Below are 17,545 nucleotides of genomic sequence, written 5' to 3'. Positions count from 1 at the left end.
ACCCGACGCGCTGGGCGGGGCTCTGGGCGGCCGCGCCGAGCCGCAGGGTTCAACCAGTGTCCTGGCAGTGAGTAGCCTTTCTTGAGGGCCCCGCGGGCCGGCCGTGCCCCCTTGAGGAGATTCCTGGGGGCCTGCGATTCTGCAGAGTCTCTCCGTTTGTCATCTGCCTTGAAGTTAGGAAGGCAGGTGTTGCGCCCGTTCCGTGGACGAGGCCCCTGGACCTCAGAGGACGTTGTCTGAGTCGGTTCTAGGGTCTGGAGAGGGTGGGAGGGCGGGAGCTGCCCGCGTGGAGGGGCAGCAGGGGGTGTCCGTGGAGCGGGCACCTGGGACGGTGGGTCCAGATCTCGGCGCACCCCGCAGCGGGACTCAGAAAAGCCACGTGGCCCGGGTGGGGGGCCGCCGGGGCCGGGCCAGCAAGAGGAAGGGCGGCTCCACGGGGCGCTCGTTCCGGGGAGCCCAGTGACTTCACAGGAAGACAGCAGCTGTTGGCAGCTGACCTCGGGCCCCCCCGGCCGTCTCGCGGGTCCTCCGGAGGGCAGGCTCCCGGCCAGCGCCCCAGCTCCCCGCCGTGGCCCCGCCCCGCCCGTGGCCCCCTGTGCCCCCCGTCCCCTGTGGCCGTCTCCTCCCGCCCCCGCACTGCCCACGGTCCCAGGCCTGTCCGGGCCGAGCTGTGGCGCTCACGGCCCAGCGAGGTCCGTGTGGGTGCTGCCCGGGGAGGGGCCCGCGTCAGTGTTCCCGCTCCTACACCCGTGAGCCGGGAGCGGGGCCCCTGCCCTGGGCTGAGGTTTCCGTCCAGGTGCGTGTTACAGCCCTGCCCGAACCCGCTGGCCGCCCGCTCCTCTTCCCTGAGCCGTCGGGGGGTAGAGTCAGAGGACGCGCAGGCGTCTGCGCGGGCGGGCGGGCGCTGGGGGGTCTGGAGCCCCCGTGGCCTCCTCGCTGCCCCTTCGTTTCTCTGTCCCGCCCCTCCCGTCCCCGTGTAGGGACGTACGGCCCAAAGTCCTGAGGTTAGAAGCTGCCGCGAGCCGTCTCCGTAGCTACGGTCACGGCCCCACCGCCGCGGGTGGCCCTGGACTCGGTGTCCTGTGCGTGGCGCCGGCTGGACGGGGGGCCACGGGAGCGCTGTGTGGGGTCTCCCGCGGCCCACCTGCAACGGTTCATGGGGGTGACCCTTCCCCGCCGGCGGGGGAGTCTCAGGTTTCAGGTCACTCTCGGGTGTGGAGAGGTCAGAGGTCACTTTCTGTCTGGCCGGGTAGGCAGCCAGCTCAGAGGTGAGCCTTCTCCTGGGCGAGCAGGCCGACCCCGGGCCCTCGCGGACCTGCCCGTCCCGGGTCGCCACCCTCGCAGGTGCTGCTGGTCCTCAGGCCTCCCGGCCTCGGGGCCTTTGCGTTCACCCCCTTGGCCCAGGTGGCTCCGCCTCCCCCGGGAAGCCCTCTGTGGGGCCCGGTCCACGGGCTCACCTGCAGCGTCCACGGTCCCGGCGGCTCAGCGCTGGTCTGCGTCTGCCCTGCGCACAGGCCCCGAGAGCAGTGAGTGGCTCCGCGGTGAATGTTTGGGGGGATGGGTGTCACCTGCAGAGAGAGTGACGTCAGCCCGCGGCCGGCAGGGTGCGGGCCCCCCGCGCCCCAGCGCGCTCACCTGCCCTCAGGTGGGACCAGCACCTGTGTCTCTCCTTTTCACGGGGTTCTCACCCTGGTGGAGTGGAGCGTCTCCAGACCCTGGTCTCCAAGCTCGCACACAGACTCCAAGGCCGTGCGCAGATCCGAGGGCAAGAAACACGTCTCCCCTTGAAGCTGGGGCGTGACGGTGCGTCACGTGTGCCTGATGGGGCTGTGGTGCCGGGGACCTGGCCCCGGGGACGGTTTCAGAGTGTGCGGCCCAGACCTGTGGGCTCCGTCTCCAGGGGGACGTGTGTGTCGTGATGGTCAGCGTGTGCTCTGTGCACGTCTCTTCTTCCCGACGGAGGACGTGTGCTGCGGTCCTGTGGACCCGGCGCCCTTTCACCCACAGGGAAACCCGCACGTGGGACCCGGACCCCGGACGTTTCGCGGCTGTGCCAAGGGCCCGCGGGGGCGGGGCCGCACCCTGGGCCCCCGGTGCTGTCGGGCCGGCTCCCCGGGGCTGCGGTGCCTCAGCCCCGAGCGAGGGGAGCTTTCGGGGACCTTCTAAGAAAGTGAAAGTGCTGTTGCCAGTCAGCTCACACGCAGGTGCGTTTCCAGAAGATCTGGTGCAGGTGTAACGGGCAGGGGAGACAACCTTGGCCTTGGTGGGCAGAGCAGGGCCGGGTGCTGCCCGGCGAGGGCTCCCCAGCGCGGGCACCGGGGAGGCAGGGCGCCCCCTGGTGGCCGCGACCGGCACAGCACCGCTGGCCCTTGTCCCCTAACCGCGGGGGGCGGGGGGCGGGGGGCGGGGGGCGGTCGGCGGTCTAGTAAAGGGGGAGACGCCGCCGCGCCAGCACCGCCTCGCGGCAGGAGGGGTGAGACCCGGGACCCGGCATCGGCACAGATCAGGTGGACGAGCCTCTGGTAGAGGCCGCTTCCCAGGGACCGTCGCTTTGCAGCTTCCCCGGGCCCTCTGAGGCGCTCACGCCCCTGCAGAGCTCCCGGCTGTCACCGCACGCAGATGGCAGGAGCCCAGGGCCAGCCTTGCAGCCGGTTCACGGCCGTGGGTCATCCCGACCCCTGAGCTGCCGGCCGGGCGGGCCTCGTCGGGACGCAGCAGACACGCGGGAGGCGGAGGCGCCTCCGGTTTCTCGGCGACAGCGCCGCGGGGGCCGGGTTCCCCGTTCCGATGCCCACCAGCCGTGCGGTTCCCCTGGGGCTCGATCACCCCCATCGGCCGGGCCGGTAGGGACAAGTCCAGGGACGTGTGACGCGTGACAGGGGACCACAGATCCTGTCCTGAAAGGGGCTGTGACCTCCTGCAGGACTCACGCGGGGCTGGGGGCAGCCGCCTGGGTCTCCCCCTGTGACCCACGGCCGTGCTGGGCACCCTCGGGACCCCGCGGGACACAACGGGCAACATCCTGCAGCTCCTGGGCTCAGAGAGTGACGTGAGAGGCCCGGGGCGGGGGCTGTGGGAGAGCGAGGAGGGGAGAGATGGGGGGCGGTCGGGGGGAGCCCTGCGCACACAGGGACGCACCGGAGGGGGGGCCCCCGTCGGGGGCAGGGTGCTGAGCCCGCCAGTGGGCGTGGACACCCCCTTCAGGATGTGCCGTCGAGGGGGCAGGGACAGACCATGTTTTCTTTTGAGAGGAGGGAGATCACAGTGTGTTTATGCTGATGGACGTGACCCGGTAACAAAAGAAAGCCTGTAGCCCTTTAATTCGGTTTCACCTGCGGTGTGTCTGCCGCCCTCCCCGCCCAGCCCCCTTTTGCCCCCCCCTCACTCCCCCGCACTTGGCAAAAGCGCAGTTTCCCAGCTGATCCTGCCCTCCTGGTGCAGGCGGCCCCCGGAGGCGCCCCCGTGGGCGCGGGTGTGCACACACGCACAGGTGCTCACGCATCACACGCGCACACGCACAGGCGCTCACGCATCACACGCGCACACGCACAGGCGCTCACGCATCACACGCGCACACGCACAGGCGCTCACGCATCACACGTACACACGTGCACACGCACACACATCACACGCCCACGCAGGGCCGCAGCGTCTTTGTGTTGCCGACACTGAGGTGGCAGGTGTCTGGCTTCTCCCTGGAGGACACGGTTAGCCACCCTGGACGCCCTTCCGCAAGCAGCCCTGCGGGATCCCTGGGGGCGTCCAGCACCTCCTTGCCCAGGTGTGAGAGAGAACGTCGCGTGGATCACCTCCCTCCCCAGCCCTGCGACGCCGCAGCCCGGGCCCTAGGTTACTTGACGCCATAAGGCGGTGTCTTTCCGGGGCCCCAGGTCAGATCACCCAGCTGCTCAGAGACAGAGACCCATCTCCCAGCTGGCTTTCGTGGCGGGTCACATTCACCCTGAGGAGAGGTGCATGCACACAGGCCACCCCCACGCCACACACGTGGACACACGCAGGCATGTGTCACAGCACACGCGCGTGTACACACAGGTGTGCCTCGCACACCACACACCACACATGTACACACAGGCGTGCACCACACCTCACACACATGTACACACAGGTGTGCCTCACACACCACACACGTACACACAGGTGTGCACCACGCCTCACATGCACGTACACACAGGTGTGGCCACACCACATGCGCATGTACGCACAGGCCGCACCCGCCAGCTCCTGCGCGGGCAGCCGCCACGCCCACAGGCCTGCTCGGCTAGGGTTTCAGCTCCAGGCGGGGCGGAGGCGCCCGAGGCGGAGTCAGGACAGTGGAGGACGGGGCGCGAGCTGGGCGGCGGGCGGCTGGGGCTGCCGCACCAACCTGGAACCTGCGGGGGGCCAGGTAACCAGGGACTCCTGACTTCCCGAGGTGGTGCTGGTGTCTTATGCCCTCGGGGAAGCAGTTCATTCTGTTACAGAGAGGGACCAGTTGTGTGTGTGTGTGTGTGTGTCTTTTTTATTTTTTTATTTTTTTAATAAATTTATTTATTTATTTTATTGTCTGTGTTGGGTCTTCTTTTTGCTGTGCACGGTGTTTCTTTTAGTTGTGGTGAGTTGGGGGCCACCTTTTGTTGTGGTACGCAGGCTCCTCATTGCCGTGGCTTCTCTTGTTGCGGAGTACGGGCTCTAGACGCGTGGGCTTCAGTAGTTGCAGCACATGGGCTCAGTAGTTGTGGCTCACGGGCTCTAAAGCTCAGGCTCAATAGTTGTGGCGCACGGGCTTCGTTGCTCCGTAGCATGTGGGATCTTCCTGGAGCAGGGATCGAACCTGAGTCCCCTGCATTGGCAGGCAGATTCTTAACCACTGCGCCACCTAGGAAGCTGTCTTTTTTAAAAATGTATTTAAGGAAGCTACGTGCTTGGTGGGTTTTTTTTTCCCTAATACAATTTTTTTAGTTGTGGCAAAATATAAAATACACATAACGTACAACGTGCCGTCCTAACCATTTCTAAGTGCACAGCTCAGTGGTGTTACATGCACACTGGTGTGCAACAGACTCCAGAATTTGTCGTCTTGTAAAACCGACACTGTGTCCCCGTGAAGCAGTCACTCACCCTCCTCCCCCAGCCCCTGACCCCCGCCGTCCACTTTCTGTGTGTGTGAATCTGACTCTTCCGCGGACCTCACAGGAGTGGAATGAGACCGGATTCGTCATCCTGGGCCTGGCTTCTTCCACCGAGCGCGATGTCCTCAAGGTTCATCGTGTTGGGGCAGGTGTCAGGACCCCTTCCTTTTTAAGGCTGATACTCCATTGCGTGGATGGAGCACATTGTCTTCATCTGTCATCTGTTGGAGGGAGCTGTGGTTTTAAGCTAGGTTAGAATCCGTCTTTGAAAACAAGGTAAACACTCCAGTTTCCTTCTGCGCCAGGTGGGTCCCTATAGACAAGGCGCAGGGCAGCACATTGACCTCTTTGGTGTCTAAGAAGGACCCTCGCACGGCACGTGCGTGGATTCAAACAAATCCCAAGTACGTTCATGTTGACATTGATGTGGAGAAAAACAACTCACATATGAAGAACAAAAAATGTGGGTTTCCAGGCTCTGTGGAGAAATCCCTGTGTTTTTGTAGGAGGTGGACTGTTCCCTTTGGGTTAGGGGAAGAGGCAGCAGCCCTGCTGTGTGGCCAGAGCGCCCTGGCCGGTCCTGCTCTGCCCTGTGCGTGTCTGACCCTGACGGGGCCACCGTGGCCCTGAGAACAGATACGGTACCGTTACCGAGTGTGGGCGAGTTTTTTTAAAAGGGTCTGACGTTTTTCTTGCCGTTGTGCTTTCTGGGATGAAAAGCTGACCGGCATTAAGAAAACCACGTTGCACACGAGATATGATAACGGGTATAGCTTCTGAATCACAAGAAGAGAGAAGAGACAGCCAGGAAAGAGAGGCTCCGGGCTACGTTCAAAGTCACGGTGGTTGAACCTGGCAGGTAAGTCACAGGCAGAGAGGAAACGGGCCACGGCATCTCCCTTACAAAAGGAAAACAGGGAAATAAAATTTCTGTAATAGTCACAACCTTTGTAGACAGTGTCAAAATATGGGATGAGAAGAGAGGAAAAAGGGCAAAGAAGTACAGTCAGGTGAGAGGGGAGGGGCTCAGGAAGGCAGGGCAGGTCCTGCCTGAAACCATCTGTTCTGCAAGCCGGGCTGTGCCCACCCCCCCAGCCCCTGCCGGCTGTAGGCTCCACCCCCGTCCAGCCGCCTGCCCGCCCATCCCCCAGGGCCCACCTCCAGGAGGCGGGACCTTCTCTCCCACAGGCCCCTCGGGAGGCACTTCCCCGTCCGTGGTCCCGCCACCTGCCCGGGCCGGTCTGGGACAGGTGCCCGCCTGACAACACGCCCTGCAAGGGCCCGCCTGGCCTGCCAGCCCTCACTGCTGGGCTTGTTTCCCCCGCCCCGGCGCCAGGCCACGCGGGCCCCGTGGAGGTGGCCCCGAGAACGCTCACGCGCCCCCCAGCCACGGTCCTTCCCACCGTGAGCCCCGCGCAGGTGGGGCCGGGCCAAGGCGCGCCTGGCGTCCCTGCGTCGCTGCCTGCCCCGCTCCGTGGTGTGTCGGGTCTGGGAGACGCGCGGCTGCACGGGAACGGGTCAGGGTGGTGCTGGGGGGCTGCGGGGACCCCCCCGCCTTGCTTCCTGGCCGCCCTCGTGCAGCTCCTGGCCAGCAAGGGGGAGGTCAGAGCGCAGCGGGCCGTGGCCCAGGCCACCCAGGGCCGCCCCGGGAGCTCGCAGGCGGGGGCTGGAGAGGCGCGCGTCCCTGCCCCGCGTCCGCGCGAGCCCGGCGCCTGTTTGATTATGTGGGTCAAGGGTGAGCCCGCAGCTCTGGGGCTGAGTCGTGTGGGCAGAGGCGGCCTGCGTCCTTACGTAAGGTGCCTCACTCTGCGTGCTGTGAACCCGTATTCCCAGAATGTGGAGGGAGACAGGCGGGGGCAGGGAGGAGAGCTCCGTGGCCCCGAGCCGGGTCCTGGTGCGGGGGCGCCTTCCCTGGCGGCACCTGGGGCCTGGTCCCCTGAAGAGGAGGGGCCCTGCCTGGCCCGACGCGGGCGGGTGGACTTGGCCTGGGGGTTCTGGACTCCGAGCCAGACCGTGGGGCCCACCCAGCCTGTGCTCCCCAGCTGTGTGACTCCAGGCAAACGACTTAGCCTCTCTGTGCCTCTGTCCCTCGAGTGGGGCCTGCCTGCAGGTCACTATGAGCAGCGAAGGGAGATCGGTCCCAAGCCTCCACGCGGTGCCTGCCGGCAGGCGGGGGGGACCCAGGCCGGGCTGCGCCCAGACCTTCCCTCGCGCTGCCCCCCGCCCCCCGCCCCGGGCCCCGCCGGGCGGCAGGCAGACGGCCGCAGGCCCGGGACGCAGCGTCGGCACACGCCGGGGACCATGAGCTGCCAGCCCGACCGCTGCCCCGCTGGACAGCCGCCTTCTGGGACACGTTTTTGTGAATCCGGTAAATTCCTCGCGTCTCACTCGAGATTTTAATCTTAAAAGTTGGTGTCATTGTTGCCGTTGCCTCTTCAACCGCGTTTGCCGTCAGCGCCGTTGGTGGTGCCGGTGCGGCCCCCACAGGCGGCCCCGACGCTGCGGGACGTTTTGGCGCACGGGGCCCCCACGCGCAGAGGGGGTTAAAGGCCCGAGGGACGCGGCTGGGGGCGCGGGGACGCGGACGTGACGCGGGCGGTGGGGCTGGACGGCCTGGGCCGTGGCACACTGCGCGTGGCCACCGCGGCCCTGCGGTGCGTACGCGTGAAGGCCGCTGGGGGCCGCGGGGCGGCGCGGGGGCCACGGAGAACGTCCCGGGCCCAGAACCAGGGGCGGCGCCCTGAGGCCTGCGGTGCAGTCACGCGGGGACAGCGGGGCCCCGGGCGAGCTCCTGGCGCCACCCCGACCGAGCTCCGTGCTTCCACGAGGCAGGGACGTGGCACCGCCGCCACCGCTGAGCGGGGCGCGGGGCGGGCTTTGCGCTCACGGCCGCCCCGGAGGGGGACGCTGCTTGGGTCCCGTTTTTGCTCCTGGGTTGAGCAGCCTGTCCAGGAGGCCCTGGGCCCAGCTCGTGGCGACAGGCCTGTGTCCCCCCAGGCGTGGCGCCCGCCCCGGGCTGTGTTCCCGCGGGCAGCCCTTCTCAGACGCCTGTGCCGGCGGGGCCTGCGCCTGGCGGGGTGGCCGCGTGCTCAGGGAACTGAGTCTCTTCCGCTTCAGAAAGAGCGAGATCCAGGCGGCTGGGCCTGGGCCCCGGTTGCCCCCGGCGTGAACCACGGGGCAGCTCGCCCGTGAGACCGGGGGGGGGGGTGCAGACACGTCTGTGGAGAGGTGGCGTGTGGCTGTCCACGGGACAGCCTGTCTTTGTCCGCCCGAGGAGACAGGCCTCCCGGAGCGGCGGCCTCAGCAGAGCACCTGTGCGGGGACGGGACGGAGCCCATGGGCCGCCCGGACGCACTGCCTCCTCCCGCCAGGCCTGGGCCGTGGCTGAGCCCCAGCTCACGTGGCCGAGGCTGGGAGGACCGGAGGCCTGCGTGGGGCCGCGACACTGAGGAGCCCGGGGCTCGCGCACCGCCCAGGCCGGAGCCAGAGCCAGGGCCGGGCTCCAGGGCCACCTCAGCTGCCGCCCGCCCTGCCCGCCCGCATCAGGCCCGGGGCGGCCGTCCGTGTGGCGCACCTGCTGCCGGGCGTGGGGGGAGCAAGGTGGCTGTGACCCCGGTTCCTGGCACTTACGTCCAAGGGATACGCAAAACAAAACGTCCCCCCGTGAGAACTAAGCGCGATTAGAAGACAGTTCTGCTGGCGGCACCGTGCACGGCAGCGAGACCACGTTGACCTGGCTGTGCGCACGCTCGTGTTGGCAGCAGAAACCAAAACGGGCGTTTATCTGTGCTTTTACCCCAAAGTCCTGTGCTGTTACTGGACCAGGTTACCCTGAACAGGTGGCGTCGTTCACGATCAAGTGTCCGCAGCACACACCCACACCGTGCACACACCTGCACAGGGCTGCACGCCCACACGCGTGTGCGCGCCCCCACACAGCAACGTGTGTGCCCACACGGGTGTGCGCGCTCCCACACGGGGGCGACTTTGTGTGTCTCCATCACCACCGTCGCTGCCGAGAGTCAGCGGCTCTGACCTGTTATGTGACGTCCGCAGCAGGCAGAGCACTGCCGCCGGCCGCGTAATTTACACGTGTTCCACGTATTTCTGGGTTTCATGTGAACAGCTGGTGTGTTCAGAGACTTGGAAATTAGCAATTCCAGGCAGAGCCTCAGCCTGCTTTCCCGTCGCTCCCACGCGGCTCGGCTGGTGCGTGGGCTGCCCGTGGCTGGAGGCGGGAGGGTCCAGGGGAAGCGGCCTCCTGGTCTCTGCGGTGACTCAGGCTGCGCGGGACGAGGCTGCCGTCAGCAGGCGTTCAGCGCCTTCCTCACCGACGCTGCTGCAGCTGCTGCTGCGAGAAGCCCCGTCCTGTCTCCCGTCTCCAGCCAACAACGCTCGTGCAGCTCCGGGCGCCGCCGGGGCTTTCTCCCTGAGCCGTGGGCATGCCATCAACAGAGGTGAACGCGGGGACCCCCGATGTTGGGACTTACGTGACGTGTGGGTCACAGGCTTACTGTGAAGGGCTCGGCCGGCCGGTGCACGTGGAAGGGAAGATGACCGGCTCTGACAGGAACAGCTGGGCTCCAGGAAGGGAGGGCCCTGCCTGCATCTCTGCGCTGTGTTCTGGGTGGGGTCGGGCTGGGAAACAAACAGCACAGAGTCCGGCCGTGAGTCCGTCTCGGGTCAGGGCGAGCCCTGGAAGGTGCCCACGAGCCCGGGGACGCGCTGCAGGCGGCTCAGTGCTTTCCTGGCTCGCAGTCGCGGTGTGGGAGCAGCGGGAGGATTACGGGGGAGCCGGTCTGCTCGGAGCTCTTCCCAGAGACGGACGGCAGGGAAGGCCGTCCTCCAGCGGCTCACTGACCGAGGCTCTCTCCTCCTTTCAGCCTGCAGGATGCCGGCATCGGCTTCATCCTGGTCATAGACCGCAGGCAGGACAGATGGACCTCAGTCAAGGCGTCCATCCTGAGAATCGCGGTAAGTGCCGGTGCCGCGCCCACGAGCCCCAGCCCCTCTGCTCCCGGGTGGGTGACGTGGCCTTTCCTGCACCGTGGCACTTTGGGTGCTGGCCCGTGCTGCTCGGGGGCGGGGCACAGGGCCGTGGTGGGCGCCCGCTGGGAGCAGCGGGCTGAGGCCTGGGACGGGGCCCGCCACACCTCCCTGGGCTCCCTGAGGTGCTGGGCTACGTGTGTGTGCACACGTGTGCGTGCATTTGTGTGTGTGTGAGCACGTGTGTGCACGTGCACGCGTGCCTGTGTGTTCTCACGTGGGTTAGCTCTCAGGGACCCTGTTATCTGGAAACGATTTCATCAGCTGGTTTCTGACGTCGAGTGTGTGAGGCACGTGGGACGTAGCGTGTGTTTGTTCTCGGGCAGGATGATGAAGGTGTCACGGGGCCTTCAGGCTGCACGTTTGGGATTACGCTGAGTGGCTTTTTCGCTGTGACTGTCTCTTTCCAAACGGGCTGTTTCTTCTTTAGTCTCACGATGAAGGCCAGCCGCCACCCTCCGTGGCCCCGTGGAGGGGTCTGCATTCGGCGGGCCGCCCTCCAGGGCGGAAGAGTGGCGGGCGCGCGGGGCTGCTGCGCTGTTTTTAGCCGCGGGAGTCGCTGAAGAGGGCGGGCGAAGCCAGCAGGAAGCCCCGGTCTTGTTCTCGGCGGCTCCCGCCGGGGCTCCTGCGCCGGGTGTGGCGCGCGTCTCCCCCAGCCCCGCCGCAGCCAGGGGACCGGAAGGCTGGCTCGTGGCAGGCGGGGCCGCCCAGAGGGGGCTGCCCCCACCCCGCTGTGGGGACGGCCCCCCGGGCTTCCGCCGTGGCCCCCGGGGGCTGCTGCGCGGGGCTCTGGCTGGGGCGGGAGGACCCCTCCCTCCTCCCGGCCGTCCCAGCACGTCACCGGGACCCACTTCAGGCTCCGCACCTGCCCCAGCGCTCCCCACCGACAGGGTCCTGGTGCAGACCCGTCCCGGGGCTGCCGGGTGCCCCCTTCGTCTTTCTGACGAAGCGTCTCCCTCACCGCCCGGGGGGCTCCGCTTCCCCGTCCGCACCGGGCACACAGATCAGAGCACTTGGGAGCGTTTCAAAGGAAGCGTGCGAGGTAGCACACAAGTGTTGCGTCGTCGGGCTCCTTTGTTTTCAAGCCCTTAGAGACTCGCAGAGCACCTCGCCGCGCCACCCCAGGTACCAGCCAGCGCGTCCGTTTCATTGTTTTCAGTTGTAAAATAAATTTGCACGTGATGTCACCTGACAGGCCAAATTAAGGGTTAAATGGTAAGAGCTGCTTGGTTCCGGTGCACAAAGGACTTACAATGAATATTTCTTGAATCGATGAGTTCGTCCTGGGCTGGCTGCCAAGAAGTTTCCAGTCAGGTGTGCGCCGTTTTCAAAGGTAGCACTGCTATCATGACAGCGTGTTCAAGTCCAGCCATCTGCCCAGTTCTTTCGCCTGTCTCTGTCACTGGCTTGAACCGCCGCTCGGGCACGTCATGGTGCGCGCGGGCGTCAGAGTCCGCCGCTTTGCCGTGATGGTCACGGGCATCCCCGTGGGGTCCAGGCCTGCCACACACCGCCCCTCGGGGTGCCCTCGCCCGGAGCCGAGGCAGCTGGCAGGCATCCATCCACACCGGCCCGCAGCGCCCCCCCCACCGGAGCAGGGCTGCGCTCAGTCCCGGCCTGGCCTCCCTCCCTGGGCGGGTTCCCCCACTCTCTGTTTGCACACCATGGTCCGTTGAGGTCACGGCCAGCCCTGTCCGCATGCGTGTGGCCGGCACCCAGCCCAGCCTCGGGCGAGACAGGAGCACCTTAAGTATCTCTCGAGCTCATCAGCCACTCCTGGTCAGGTAACAAGAGATTCTCCAAACGCAGGATTGTTTTCTAAGAAACAGATACGTTATTTTTAAAACCCTAGTAGTAATCGTTGAGATCACCAGCAAGACAGCAGGATGGCCCAGGGCAGGGGTGCGGTGGGTCCAGGCTCTCCCACGGCCGAGTGTAAACCCAGTGTTACTCCTCGTCCAGTTCTAATCAGGTGAATTTCTGAAGGGAGCTGGCTCATCTTCAGAACTTTGTTTTGTGGAAATCATAACTGGAAAGTTACTTTGCGTTTTCATGTTTGCACTGATTCTTACACAATAAAAATATAGATTTTTTTCCTATGAGCCTGAGGGTTCCCCAGTGCTGCCTTGGAACGGCCCAGAAGTTAGCAGTTTCCAGCAGAAATGTCAAAAAATCTCTTTGAACTCCAGTGGCTTTTGTTATATAAGAATTTACTGATCATATTAGTGCCAAACATTCTACGTATACGTTCAGCACATTTACTGAGCCCCTGCTGTGTGCCTGGCACGGTAGGAGGAACTGGGGATACGGAGGGGGGGGATAGGCAGGCACGGTGTGGACAGTGGTGTGCACACGCCTGACGCTGTGACCAGATGCCCGGCGCACACGCAGGGGCGCCAGAGACGGGGCAGGGAGGGCACGGGGGTGGGGGCGCTGCCAGCCCCACCGCTGCTCCTGCTCCGCGTGGGGCGCGCCGTCCGATCTCCACCCGGGCTCTGCGGTGGGGACAGAGCTGGCACCTTGCCCCCGTACGGGGCACAGGAGGGGGCAGGGCTGGCACACGGCGGACCTGGACCACCAGCCTCGCTGGCCTGTGCAGTCGTCCAGGGCGGCCTGGGGAAGAAGACCCCCTGGCATCAGCCAGGCCAGAGCCCTTGAGGGGACATTGGTGGGCACTGGGCATTGGGCCCCAGGCAGAGGGGCTGTTGCAAACATGTCTGGCCGCCCACGTGAGCCTGGACACTTACGTAATGCGCTGAAATTCGGGGCTATTTTAAGCCGCTGTGTGTGCTGTCTTGTGAGCCGAGGTTTCTGTGCTCCGGGGTGTTCTTTTCCCTTTTTTGGTTGCCTCCAGTTCCGCTTGAAATAGAGAAATAAGACCTTGGAGGGTCCAAAGTCCAGTGTCCCTAAAAGCAGACCTGCCGTGTCCCCATCGAGAGCAAAGCCCGTGGCCGCTCCGACCAGGGGTCAGGGCCTTGTGCGTGTTTGCCTGTCACAGTTCACGGTCGCAACCCGTGGACGAGACCCAAAGCTGAGAATTCAAACGTCACTCTTTGTCCAGTAGGCGGATGAGGGTTCAGACCCTCCTCGGGTGGACGTATCTTTTATGAGAGAGCCGCTACCGGCCTGCGTGGCGCGGAGCTTTGGGTTTTGCCTGTAAAGCCGACGCCTTCTGTGTGCAAAAAAGGTACAAGATGAAGTATCTGAGGCACCCAGGAGTTTCAGGTCATCCAGTAAATATTCCAAATGTGGCAAAATCACGTGTCCTACACAAGGCTGGTGAATTCCTCCTGTGCGCCCGTGGGCCTGCGGGTCCACACGGAATGTTCGGGGCGGGGCACAGCTCCCCTAACGTGGCGCGTGTCCTGCCTCATGCTTGTCCTCCGATCAGGGCCGCCCTTCCTACTGAAGTCTTAGATGTCTCCTCCACAGGGGTGTTGACGTGGGTCTCCACACTCTCCCCCGGGGGGGCGGGTCTTAGACGCCCCTGTCCTTGGCGCTCACGTCAGACGTGCACGGAGCCGCCCTGGGACAGAGGGGAGGCCTCTGCTCACGCCGGCTTCTCTGGTTCCGACCCCAGGGTTTTCATCTGTTGGCCCTGAGACACCGAGTTTCAAGTTTATACTCATTACACAGACTTGTGTTTTGGCTAGTATCAGGCGAATATTGTCGGCCAGGCTTCAGCTGCTCTGTTTGACATTAAATGTAGAGTCAGGCTGGATAACTGTGACTTTGAGCAAAATGTAAGAAAGTTACATGCGCTTGGGGAGGGTTTTCAAAGCCCGTTCCCCGAGGCACCAGGGTTCCACAGAGCTCCAGCTGCGTGCCACTGCCTTTAGCTGTTCTGTAAATGTAGGCGATGTCTTTGCATTTTATGAGTCTCTAAGAATATTAATTCAGAAACCAGACTCTTTCTGTCTCCAGGGTACACTTTAGTGGTCATCACACCGCCTGTTTCTCTGCCAACCAAGGTCAGCCTCAGCAAAGAAACACAGTTGCTTTCACGTTTCCTAGAAAGTGTCCTAATCACTTGATTACTAAGTTACAAAAAGATGTTATTTTATAGCCTCCACCCCAAATCGTCCATATAGTTCCTCCGTTTTTAAAGTAAAGTTTAGCTTTTAGCACAGACGGTCGCCTCCAAGGGGCTGTCAGTCCGCGAGTGTGTCTCATTGATGTCTTCCCGCTTGGCAGGGACCTCGTGCTCATCCTCTTCCGTGTGGAGACTCAGTGACTTAGAGACACAGAAAGGCTGGCGCCGAGGACAGGGAGGGGACAATCTTCTCCACGGTGACGGTCCCCCCGGGGTCCCTGGCGGCCTGTGCGCGTTACCGTGTAAGCTCAGCCCATACCTGCCACGAGGTGCGAATCAGGGTGATAAAAGTGTGCTAAAAGCTAAAAGAGTGGCTCAGTGTCGCCTCCAGAAAGAGACGCTGAAGGTGGTGTTCCTGAAATGGCAGAGGCCAGTCTCCCACCTCGTGGAGGGGCCTCCCGGCCCTCGTGCCGATGGGGACCCAGAGCCTGCCTTGGGCTACCCACTCTCTCCTCTCTGCCCACACCACCCAGCGGGCGCCTGCCCGGGGCGCACGGGGGCCGCGCGGTCCTGCCCTCCGGGGCCGTGACACCGGCACCTGATGCGTTAGGGACTGCGGGGTGGGCAGGCCGGAGGCACGGCGCGTGGGTCCTGGTGTGCAGGGTGGCTGGGGGAGCAGGAGGAGGGGCCCGGAGGTGGGATCGAGGTTCAGGGAACCCGCCCGGCTGCCAGGCGGCCCAGCGCTGGGCAGAGCACACCCGAGCAGGCGTCAGGTGGCCTGTGGTTGGCTCACGGATAACGATGTGATGGGGGCATCCACGCTGGGGTGGGGGCCAGGACCGCCAGCGTGTCCGGGTGAGCGAGGCTCGCGCTCAGGCGTGGGGCGGCCTGGGCAGGAGGGCGACAAGGGAGCCGTGCGTCGGGGCTGCAGGGACGGGGCGGCGGGCGAGGTCCAGACGTGCGTGGTGGTTGGAGACGGCGGATGGTGGGGCCGGGCCCCTGGGGAAGCACAGAGTCAGGGTGGTGCCCGGAGATGGTGGGAGGGTGGGCCCTGGGGGCACGGGGACGCAGGGCCAGGCTCCCGGGGCATCTCTAGACCCACGGATGCACCAGGCCGGTTCCCCGGGTGAGGAGGCCGAGACGGGTGTGTGCGCCACGTCTGGGCGGCTGCGGGGTTGGCAGGGCAGGGTGGGGGCACCGCAGGCCGTGGTCGGGACTCTAGGTTTGTCGCGGCATGGGGGCTGCTCTGCATGTTCTGGGTGACCAGCTGACACCTCAAGGGGGTCACAGCGCTTCTGAGGAGACCAGCTGGGCAGCGTCAGGTCAGGGCTGCGGGCGGGAGAGGCGCCTACGGGGAGGGGCACTGCCCGCCCCACCTGGCCGGGGGAGGCCGCCTCTCTCCTCGTCTTTCTCGCACGTGAGGGACCCGGTCTGAGACTCAGGCCCCCGGCTCCGGCACCAGGGCCCTGGGCTGGCCGTGCACCTGTCTCGGCCTCCGTCCGCAGCAGGGCGCGGAGCACTGCCCCGTGGCAGGGCATCCGGCCCCCGGGACGGTGCGGTGAGAAAGGCGCCGTCATCCCCGTTTGCAGACGGGGAGACCAAGGCACAGAGGTTGGCTTGCCCACGGTGGAAGGAGCCCCCACCTCTGCCTCCATCTGCACACTGCGTCGCCCGTGGGTCTCTATGCTCAGATGTCCCCTTTTTACTTATAAGGACACAGTCATGTCTGGTCAGGGACCCACCCTGGTGACCTCATCTTAACGCAGTCTCCTCCGTGAGGACCCTAAAGGCATTCTGAGGCACTGGAGGTGTGCAGCCAGCATAAGAGTTTGGGGCACGCAGTACAGCCAGAAGCAAAGCTCAAAGCTTTTTATTACAGTTTATTTTATCATTTATGTTGTGATTGAAACATAGTTGATTTACAATGTTGTGTTTTAGATGTACAGCAAAGTGACTCAATTATACGTATATAAATATATACATTCTTTTTTTACATTTTGTTCCATTATAGTTTATTACAAGATATTGAGTATAGTTCCCCAAAGATCAAAGCTTTTGAGCTTTACGATTATAAGCAGCATAAGACAGTTGTCCCAAGCGGTGTGACTTTCCTTTTCTCTAAGAAACGGTGATGCTCTAACGGAGCGCAGCGTCTGTAACCCTTTCCACCCTAGGCGGACGTTGGCATGTGGGAAACACCCGCTCCAGTGGGCTGGTCCTCCCCGTTGGGACCGTGCAGTCCCCGGGGGGCGTGGGGACACCGACAGAGCCTCCACCCGCTGTCCCCCGCAGGCATCCTTCCCCGCAAACCTCCAGCTCGTCCTTGTCCTGCGCCCAACGGGATTTTTCCAAAGGACGCTCTCCGACCTGGCCTTCAGGTTCAACAGAGATGACTTTAAGATGAAGGTACCGGTACGTGTCCACCTCCTGTGAGGAGAGGCCCAGCTCCGCGCAGGCACAGGGGACAGGGAAGTGGGTGCGGGTGACCCCCGGTCCCGAGGGGCCCCCACCTCAGCTCCTCACTCCGGCCGGCATGGGGCGGCCCCTGGCGTCTGCCAGTCGTCCTTTCAAAGGACTCCTTAGAGGCTGTGCACCTGGGAACCCCTCCCCGCCCACCCCCCGCTGGGGGAGGCCAGGCCGGCCCACGTGGGGCCAGGTCCTCAGGGCAGCGTGGGGAGGGGCTGCCCGGCAACGCCCGATGCCAGGAGAACGGGAGCACAGGAGCCCGTGCGCGGCACCTCATACCCTCTCCCGCGAGACCAGCCAGGCTGCTCCTGGAATCTGGGAATCCTGCTGTGTCCCCGAGCTTGTCCCCTGCTCTCTGGCAAAGGGCGGAGGGCACTGTGCCAGCTGGGGCCAGGTGTGCAGGCCGCACTCCGCTGCCCTAAACCTCGGGCTCCCGGGTTTGGGGAGAGATGGGTATACCTGTTTTTGTAGCATCAGAAAGCTTGGTTTCTGACGCTGGGGGCGTGGGTCTGAGCTCCCTGGGCCACGGCCCCGGCCCTCCCTCCCCAGAGCCACTTCCCGGGCAGTGACATCTCTGGACCCCTATGTGACATTTGCTCACATTTGGCAAGCGACCGCCGCTGACAAGAGACCCAGTGTCGGAGGAAACCAGGCTGGGGTCTCCCCCCGACAGGCAGTGGTCGCCCTGCACGTGGCCCGTGGGGCCGAGCCTGTGAGTTCTCAGAACACAGTTTCACAGACGTCATCACCGGTGCCTGCCCGCTGGCCGGTTTTGGATCATTCCTTAGAACGGAAGAAGCAGCATCTCGGGAAGGCTGCTGCTAGAATGTGTCCCTGTGGGTGCTCTGGTGTCCGTGCTGACCTCGGTGCT

The 17,545-nt window shown here is 64.4% G+C and overlaps 1 protein-coding gene across 4 annotated transcripts in view; it reads left to right on the top strand.

Moving 5' to 3' along the window:
- Window positions 1-17,545, top strand: part of MCF2L (MCF.2 cell line derived transforming sequence like) — a 67,764-nt gene that overhangs the window by 28,252 nt on the left and 21,967 nt on the right. For all 4 annotated transcript variants that reach the window (XM_057707766.1, XM_057707765.1, XM_057707769.1 and 1 more), the window contains 2 exons: window positions 10,013-10,103; window positions 16,501-16,620. In XM_057707766.1, the coding sequence (XP_057563749.1) occupies window positions 10,013-10,103; window positions 16,501-16,620 (211 nt within the window). The remainder of the gene's footprint in view (window positions 1-10,012; window positions 10,104-16,500; window positions 16,621-17,545) is intronic.

The sequence above is a fragment of the Hippopotamus amphibius genome, chromosome 14, assembly GCF_030028045.1.
Source record: "Hippopotamus amphibius kiboko isolate mHipAmp2 chromosome 14, mHipAmp2.hap2, whole genome shotgun sequence".
In the NCBI taxonomy this organism is placed as follows: domain Eukaryota; kingdom Metazoa; phylum Chordata; class Mammalia; order Artiodactyla; family Hippopotamidae; genus Hippopotamus; species Hippopotamus amphibius.
This window is presented reverse-complemented; position numbering and strand designations above follow the sequence as displayed.